At 40.6% G+C, this 9,856-nt stretch overlaps 1 protein-coding gene across 1 annotated transcript; it reads right to left on the reverse strand.

The window, feature by feature from the left end:
• Positions 1 to 1,088: 1,088 nt before the first annotated feature.
• LOC122022684 (protein-tyrosine-phosphatase MKP1-like) lies at positions 1,089 to 7,963 on the reverse strand. The gene is made up of 2 exons (XM_042580740.1): positions 5,732 to 7,963; positions 1,089 to 1,464 (listed from the first exon to the last, which is right to left on the reverse strand). Exons 1-2 carry the CDS (start codon positions 7,763 to 7,765, stop codon positions 1,384 to 1,386), a joined length of 2,115 nt encoding a protein of 704 aa, XP_042436674.1. The 5' UTR covers positions 7,766 to 7,963; the 3' UTR covers positions 1,089 to 1,383.
• Positions 7,964 to 9,856: the final 1,893 nt, after the last annotated feature.

Below are 9,856 nucleotides of genomic sequence, written 5' to 3' on the forward strand. Positions count from 1 at the left end.
GTGCAGTTAGATATAATTGAATCAGTTGATTAGGCAGAACTAAATCTAAGGGAGTTTGAAGTACCTGCTACAACAAACCATCAGCTGCCTTTTGATGGAGAAATACTACTAAAAGAAATACCTTCAACAAAGAGAATTTTTAATCACAAAAGTTTTATTTGAAAGGTTTCTTTTCAGATTATAATTATATATATATATATATATATATATATATCAACTTCTGTAATAGATACAGTTGAACCATTGGATGAAGACTATTTTAGTTATCACAGAAGGTAATCTACCGATCTGATGGCATACATGGAATTAATTGGTCCCTTATAAGTTGTTGTATCATCTCTTTGTTCTTTTAAATAAAAAATGATCGAATTGGTAGAACTAAAAATTGCTTCTTTTTTTTTTCTCTTCATCATCTGTTTCACTAGCCATCTATCACAGTGATATGTTAGATTTTCACCTAAAACAACAGAGATATATCCAACTAAATAAATCACTTGAAATATTTAAAAACTATATATGTTTATCAACAAAATAAGTTACGTGAAAGCAATCACAACTACTTGAATAAAGCAGTTTGTAGGCAGCCAAACAATCTTGTATTCAGCAATAAAAGATTTTTTTTTCTAAAAAAAAAGAAGTTTGCAGTTACAACCAAAATTCCTACCATGTGTAAAGCATGAATGCCAGTACTTTAGATTCAGTGATTAAGTAATCATCTGACAGAGAGTATATAATAAAAGAAAATGAAATCATCACAAAATACAACATGAGGAATATTAGGAAGAGCTAGCATTAATTGTAATCAAATAGATTGATGCAAAAGTGATAAATGTCCGCATTAGCTCTTAAATAAAAGATCATAACTAAATTCCTCCATGTGGAATTCAATCCTCGATATTCAACAACCCTTCATGATATGGATCATATCGAATCAAGGTAGTTATATATGCAGCACCAAATCATGAAAGAATGGATGTGATTGTGATGAAGGTTCTAAATGATCCTGCCTTCTCTATTCACAATTGTAATGTCTTTGTAAAAGTCAAACGATCATACATAACACAATCAACTGTGGTACCTTTAGAACATGAAACCAATAATTTCAGATGTTTGAACTTAAGAAATTTTATTATACTAAGCACACTAATCAATGTAAGAAGTCAGGAAGTGGGAGAGGCTACTTTCACCTAAAATTATTTTCTTTTCATGATTTCTAGTCTCCACAGCTCCATTCACATCAAGGTGATGGCTGATGATATTAGATGTTCTTCTACTTACTATATTACACAGTTTACCTAATGAATTAAATCACTAAAAAGAACAGTATGCATACGCCAATGGTTGTAAAGTAGGTTAGATATCTCCTACATATCCTCCGTGTCTTCAATGAATGCTTTCATTAACTTGGTGGAAGGAGAATAAGTGATTTAAGAACTGCTCTGGCTCCTCGCCCTCTCTAATTAGCTGCCAGAACAGAATACCAATTATCATCGAGCTTCAACAGGCGTAATAAATGAAAGAAAAGTGTAGTTATATTAGAAAACTTTGGGCCTTCACGGAAGTGTATAGCTATTAACTCAAGGACTCCTTGCAATAACTCATCGAAAGTAGCAGACTATACATGTCACAGGTAAGTAAAATTGTAATTATTCAAAGGATAGCTGTGTGAGAAACTCAAACCCTATTAAATGAGCATATAGGAATTATCAATTCCTTTCAGAAGAACTCTATTGCATTTTTATGCTTCATAACCAACTACACGAACCAAGAAATTCATCCACTGGAAGGCTAATATATCAAGTATAAAGTGATAACAAATCTACGAAAGCTAAACTTGATTTCAAAAGTAAATTAGGTAAGTTTATGGAAGATGTGGAATAGAGAATCCAACATGTTAGATAAAAGAGAGAAGAATATATTGAGTTCAGAAGGAGGATCAGATAAAAGCTGATAGACAATATTTGGAGTTTAAGTGATATTATTCAGTGCAAGGCTTCAATCACTTAACAATCAGGAGGAATGTTCTTTGTATAACTTGTCAATAGTTCTTACAAGGATGTAATGGTACAAATTTTTCAGAAGAATGAGTTCGCCAACAAATAAACATAGATCTCGTTCTTGCAAAGATGGTTTTATCTTGGAAATCACAATGGAAAGCTTGTCATCCAAAATCCTTTTAAAAGGAAAAAAACGAACAAATTTAGTAACATAATAGTCTGTCCAGTTAAAGAAACTAGAAATTGTTAAACTACAGAATCGTAGTTGATTAAGTTGAAATCTAGAAAGCATAAGGACCAAGAAGACACACAATAAATAACTGTTTTAGACTCATACTAATAATAAAAAAGTGCACCGTTGATAAACCCTCGAGCCCCAGCCTAGTTTTAGAACCAATTCATGATTGTGAAAACTATGCACCTGCAATGGCTTTATTGAATCCCATTCTAGTTTACAACCAATTAATATGATTGTGAAAACCATTTGAAAGACAAGAATATACTATCTTCCTTCTAAATTCTCCCTACCAAAAAAAGGTTGAAGCTTCTAGATAGATTAAAATGTTCCCAAAATTACCAACTTCAGCAATTAGTATCTCTTAATTTAATTTTCTAAAGGTTAAAGAATTTCTTAGATGTCATTAGTGGCTAAAAATCTAGATCCTCAACCCTTGAAGTACTCACACACAATACCAAAAGGAACAAATAAAAAGAAGGCATAATGATGAGATGAAAAGTAAGAAATTGGAAGTTTTGGATTATGAAATTTTAGACTTCTTAGATTTTTTTTTAAAATTTAAAGTGTTTATTTTGAAGTAGTCAAAAAAGTAGGAAATTTTATATTATAGAATAAGTTGGTTTAAAAATTAATTATTTGTCTAACAAAATAGAATTGAGTTTATGTTTTCTAATATTGAATCATAGTTGGACCTTTAAAAGAGACCACAACCTCCTTTGGTTGCATTATGTTTCAAATTAACATAGCTTGAATTTTCTACAATGGTTTTTTCTTGCAAGATGTTGACCGAAGCATGCAATTCCATAATATTTGTTGGCCGGCTCACATGGATTTTTCTTTTCACTCTTGTTTGCATCAATTGAAATGAACGTCATTCAATATATGATATTTTGTTTGAGTTTTCCTCTTCGCTGCCAACCTCTATGTTGTGATCTGCGAGTAAAAGTGTTAACCTCTCTAGCAACCCACACAACCGCCACCATGGACCCCAACTGTCTTTCTCCTCTACTACTTCCACCTGCATGCTTGCCTGCTCCATCTCCTTTCTCCCATCACCAGGTTCAACCCATCGCAAGGACTTCATAGTCCTCCATCTATGTCCATCATCTATTCCTGAGGTTAAAAAATTTGGTAGCTTTCTTCCTTATCACTAAAAACAGTGGAGGAACTCTCCTTTGTTAATCTATCGACTACAACTCACAACCAACACAACCCACAACCAACCACAATGAAGCTAACCACCTACAGCAAGGCCAGAATTCGCCTTCTTTTTTACAGGAATAGAAGAATGCATTCACTATTTCCCTAACAATCCCTAACAAATCTACGGTTGATCTCTCCAACTGATCCCACAAACATCCATGGCAACAAAAACAACCACAGAAACTAATTCAGCCCTTCGACAGTCCTCTGCAAGCTAGTCCAGCTATCTCAACCCCATATGTCATCCATAGCGAACCATGTGTAAGATTCCTGTTTTTCTCTCTATTCTCCTGCAGACCATCTGTATAAGAAACAAGCAGAACATCTCTCTTCTGTGTCTATACCATCAAGTCTGTACTCCAGCCATTCACTTGCAATTCCAACCTCAAGTTGCAACCTCGTACAGGAAATTCTACAGTACCATTAATTATTATAGTTTAAAGAATAAATCCATAAATCATCGTATTTTCCTAAAACTTCTGCACATCATTGTACCTTATTTATGAAAAAAAAAATATCATGACATGGATATATTCTTTACTTGTACTTTAGTTTCTTTGTCATTTATCATTATAGTTTATAAAATAAATTCATCAACCATTATAGTTTCATCATTGCATCTTAGTTTATCATGCTACTTTGATTTAAATATCATTATTTGACAATAATTTTAAACTGGCATGATGAGAGAAAAATACCATCATTGCCATGAGATACTAGAGGGATGAGGGATGTGATTTCAAGAGTAGGTCATAAAACCAATTAAACTATATGGAAACAAACTTAAGTTCATGGGATCTAGATTGGACGATCCGAGAACTATTAACGAATTATTATCTTTCCTACACATACAACTTCATGGATAAAATGTTTCCATAAAGAATTTAACTAAATATATTACTTGATTGACTAATTGATATAGACAACTATTTGACTTGTGTAGCATGACTCTATAGGATGTCATGATTTTATCAAATAAAAACTCATTAAGTTGCTAATAGATTTTGGCAAAGTGATCAAGGCAACCTAGACATGCAAAATCTTAAGCTTGTCAGGTTAAAGAGTTTTTTTTTTTTGTCTATTACATGCCACCATTTCAGTAGAGATAACACAGGATACACTTGTCAATGCTAGAAAAGAAGTTATTAAATAATAAACTGATTATTATGAAGAAACTAGAGATACAATAGATTATCTCTTGTATTTATAAATTTGAATTGTTTTGAGACAATTGATCTAGGAGCCTTCTTGTTAAATTTTTTAGCCATATTATAAGAAAAACTGATTGTCATGCATGTTTATTTTACTTACCCATTATTTTAAATATTAGTTCAATTTTCCATTTGATGATTGCATGAACTTATAGGGAGACATTCAAACATTTGTGGTTGCACGTTAACTTTGTTATAGAAGAGTCATAGAGAGTTAGCAACTATTTCTACCTCGTGGTAAATTGCATCATTTCCTTACTAGAATGACAACCAATGAAAAAGTCATTGGAAAAATTAGACTCATATAGTGTTGTTACTCTTTCTTACTCATTTGAAAGGACATCCAAATTTATGATTTTGACAACTTATCTAGAGTCAACTTCTCCTTGGGAGAGAATGGTGCAATAAAAATTAAGTCAAATCCCTTTAACATTAAATAGGGTAAATTGGAACTTATAGACTATGAAGTTATTTTATACAATTATTAAGAGTCATAAGTTTTTATTTCAAAGAAATCAAAATAAAGTAGGCAAATTTATATTTTAGGTTAAGTATTTTATGAATTGAGTAATTGTTTGCCAACATTGTAGGATAGGTAGATTTATTCTAAATTGAATCATAATTGGGCTTTTATATTACAAACTTTAAGAGGTAGAAAACAAGTTCAGAACTGAAAAAAGTCTTGACATATTGCAAATCTTTATTTTATGTTAAAAAGAAGAAAAAATTATTAGAGTTTATTTAATCATAAGCCATACTCTTGCAACACAAGTCTTCTCTTGGGCAATCATAAATAGAATCACATCAATATTTTGTGTTTAGCAATAGATATACTTCTAACAGAGATCAGCCTTAGTTAAAAACAAAAAGGATATAAGCTATGTAAACACTGCTAATAAGACTGTCATTTAACTAAAATTCATCTCAAACAAGTTTGAAAGATCTTTATATGAAAATAAATTGAAGATAAATCTTTCCTAAATAAAGAACTGAAAATAATTTCTAGTAAGAATAACATTGCAATTAAGCATATGGGTAAAAAAAAAACTATTTTAGTTAGGCTAAAGAAAAACATCTCATACCTGTACAGGAGTATCCGCTGGAACACCCATGAGCTCAATAAACTTTGTGCCAATTCTATCTACTTGAGCAGTCTCATTTTCTTCCTTCTCTCCTAGAATGTCATGCCTACTCTTCCTTCCAAGCCAAACATACATTTTTATCATTGCCTTCCTTGAACCTGCTTTTGATTCTGATGCTAACAATACGAACACTGATTCAGAGTCAAGAACTCCCTGATGGGCATCGTCCACTTTATCCATATCAGGCCACCTAAAAAGAACTGGATGAAATAATTGGTTGTCCTCATTATCACCAGAAGGTGCATCTTCTGCCGAGTCATCTTGGTCAGAAGCACCCAATGAGAGTTGTCCTGCTATATCTAATGCTTCTTGATCTTCTTCCACTTCTGAAATAAATGGAGGAGATGGACACCAGTCCATTACTAATTCTTCTGAAGAAAGCCTCCCCAGGGCACCAGCAGATGATGGTAACAGAACAAGAGGAGCATTGCCTCCTCTACGTTCCACTAAATTTCTTGAGCCCGTCCACTTCACGTTCCCAGTAACAGATGATTGCAAATCCGAGTTCGGTTCAGTTTGGTGCGTCCTGTGTAATTCTGAGCTTGGTGGGGACAAATTGTACCAATCAGAAGAAGACGTGGAATTTGGCGAGAAAGTGGAGCGAACTGAAGCAGTGTCAGCCGAAGACGATGAGGGAGTGGCGCTTGATTCCATAGACCCTGGAGATCGGATTGTATCGTTTACCCGCAGGTCCTCTTCGTTTAAAACCCTGCGGTCCAACACAGCTTTCGTCAATTCCTTCAAACCCTTGCTTGCGAACTCGCGTTTCAAGCGGCCCCAACCACTCTCCTTCGCCAGTGTCTTCTTGTCGACATCCGTACAAGGAACCGGGAGTGGCAATGTCCCTCGGGCTCTAGGGGTGGCCCTGCGGAAGATGTCGTAGTCGAGATCATAAATCTCTAGTCTCCGCTTCCCGACGAGCTCATCAGTGTTCGGAGACGGGGGGTCGTCGTTTAAGGAACCCCAGAAAGCTGCTGGCTCGGAACCCTCGTGCACCGTGATGATTGGACCGTCGGCACGCTCATAGCGGACAAGTTGGAGAGCGAAGGTAGCGGCGGAGGCGGTCATGGAGGGTTCGCAGCCTTGACCGAGCCAGATGTAGATAGCGGCAGGCGTGTGAATGACGAAGACGCCTCGAGAATCAAGAAAGCTAGCACCGGCTGTGGCGGAGAGGTCGACCGATTTGGGGACGATGTAACTGGGGGCGCAGAGGGACTGCGGCGCCATGCGGTAGGCACGGACTGCAGCCGAGCCAGGTGTCGGCGGAAGGGCAAGCACGCGACGTTGGCAGCGGAGTAGCTGAGCTGCGAAGCCGAAGTTCGGGTCCGCGGAAGGGCGCGCGTCGCGAACGGCCCGGAGCGCGTCGTCAAAGGTCAGTGCGCGGCGCCACATCAGGTACGCAACGACGAGGGCAGCAGATCTGGATGCTCCTCGGCGGCAGTGGACAAGCGCTCGGCCGCGAGGAGCAGCGCGAGCCCGCTCGAGGAAATCGAACGCGTCGTACAGAACAGGGCAAAGATCCTCCGCAGGGGAGTCCCTGAGGCACAGCGTACTGTACTCGAGCTCTCCACGGAAGTGGTCGGGGCAAGCAGCGCCAGCGCAGTTGAGCACGTGGGTGATACTATGACGACGGAGCACCGCGCGGTCGCGGGCCGCCGCGTCGCCGCCGAGGTAGACGTGGTTGTCGACGCGGGAGATATCAGGGTCGCCGTCATCGGCGGCGGCGGTGGAGGAAGCAGCGGAGGGAGTGGCGGGCCAGTGGCCGCAGTCGTCGGAGGCAGGGCGGGGCCAGGCGGCAAGGGGAGGAGGAAGGGGGAGGGCTAGGCGGCCAGGTTTGGGGGGCCGATTAGGGTTAGGGTTAAGATTCAGATTCGGGTTGAGATTGGGATGCGGTTGCGAGCGGGCAGTCCATGTGGCGGAGCGGAGAAGGGACTTGCGAGGAGTGCCGGAGGAAGTAGACCCCTCTTCCTCCATTTCTCTCCCCCCTTTCCTTCCTACCACAGTTGGAAGGGAACCGAAGGAGATCTCATTCCAATTATTTAGATAAAAACGGAAAAAGAGAAGACGAGGAGGAAGAAGTAGTAGTAGTAGTATTAGTAAAATTTGGCGGCTGAGACTGAGTAAAGCGGTCAAATATAAATATAACGGAGACGAGAATAAAAGGAGGAGGAGAAGAGGAGGGAGGAGAGATACAATAGAGACGGCGGGAGGAAGAGGGAAGTAGTTGGCATCGGCTGACCGTTTGACCCAGCTTGGGCAGGTGGGAAACCGTACGCCGGCATTGGCAGCCGTGTTTCGTGTGGACTTGGGCCCGACCCGGCCCACCACCAGTCTAGTCCAACGACCTATAACGATTCCATGGATCACCACCGGCCACGTGTACTTATAAGTTTTTCCCCGTCGACGATGTGCGGTGGGAACCAAGATTGACTTTGACTCTAACTAACGCTGCCGACCTCTCTTCTTCGGGCGTGGGCCATGGTCGGCTGGTCATGGATTGTTATTTTCGCATAAAACAAGTTTGCCTTCAATTCCAAGTAAATGACTCGCCGACAACACTAGAGCTGTCAGTCGATCCGTTCGGAACGGATACAATCCGTCGACGTCCGTCATCCTAACGGATTAAAAATCTCGGATTAATTCATCCAAAATAAAATATATATATATATATATATATATATACAAAAATCTTTATATATATATATATATATATATATATATATATATATATATATAGAGAGAGAGAGAGTGTTCTTATGCTACGAACTTTATCCTACGATTATTACAGACCAACTATCATATCATATTTTTTATTTTTTTAATAAAACATTTTCCTTTTTCTTTTTTCTTCTGTTTCTTCGTTCCGCACCTCGTCGTGCCCGCACCTCGTCACCGTGCCTTGCCACGCCTCGTCACCGTTGGTCGCACGCTCGGCCGCCAGCCACCCTCCCGGCCGCAGGCCACCCGCCGGGCCACGCCTCGATTCCAGCAGTGATCCGGACGCGACCGCGTCGGAAATCGGATGCGACCGTGTCGGAATTCAGCGCGATCACGTCGACATCCCACTACCCCATCCGTGTCTACCTCCTCCATCTCATCCAGCTCATTGGCTGGCGCCGATGCCATCCTCATCCACTACAAGCTCCACAGCTCCGCCCCCGCCCCCCCCCCCCCGGTCTCCGACTTCGACCACATCGTGAACGCCTTCAAGCTTTTCGAGAAGCAGTTCGACAGCGGCTGCATCTGGGTTCTCCCCTACATCTACATCTCCCCCTACAATAGCATGCATGACGACATCTGCTCCCTCGCCCTCGACAAGAATACTACCATCGTCATCCTCCCCTTCCACAAGCAAGCCATCTCTGGCGGCAACTTCATCTCTGGCGGGGGCCACGCCATGCAGGCATTCACCGTCAACATTCTGCAATATGCCCCCTGCTTCGTCGGCATCCTCGTCAACTCCTTTTTGGAAGTCGGGGGGTTGCTGCAACTGCGGCGCGGCGGATAACTGCACCGTCGGTCTGACGGTGGTGTGTTTCCTTCCGTCCACAGAGTGGCTGGTGGAAGGCGGGATGCGCAGGCGGACGAGCAGGCGCTGATGCGATTCTGCATCGAGAAGGTGGACAGGGAGCGGGTGGAGTACCGCGAGGAGGATGCGGGACGCGACGAGGTGCGGAACGAAGAAACAGAAGATAAAAAAAAAGAGGAAATATTTTATTAAAAAAATAAAATAATATGACGTGGCAATTGGTCCGTAACAATCCGCAGGATAAAGTCCGTAGCATAACAATTCTCTCTCTCTCTCTCTATATATATATATATATATGGTATATAATAGTGGGGTCCGATGAAATCGGACAGTCAGAAGTCAAGGGGGCATGACAGTCAATAGGTATGGAAAGAGGAAGTAAGACTAGGTGATGACGTCAGCAACATGATTCCCGGTCGAGTTCTCACAGACCAGGACTCCAGATCTGAGACACCTTGGTCTAAGACCTGGTAGACAGTCGGGGTGATACCTGACCTGGATCTGACGGTCGAGCCCTCATGGCCTGGTTGTATCTA

Source organism: Zingiber officinale, chromosome 9B, assembly GCF_018446385.1.
Source record: "Zingiber officinale cultivar Zhangliang chromosome 9B, Zo_v1.1, whole genome shotgun sequence".
NCBI lineage: Eukaryota > Viridiplantae > Streptophyta > Magnoliopsida > Zingiberales > Zingiberaceae > Zingiber > Zingiber officinale.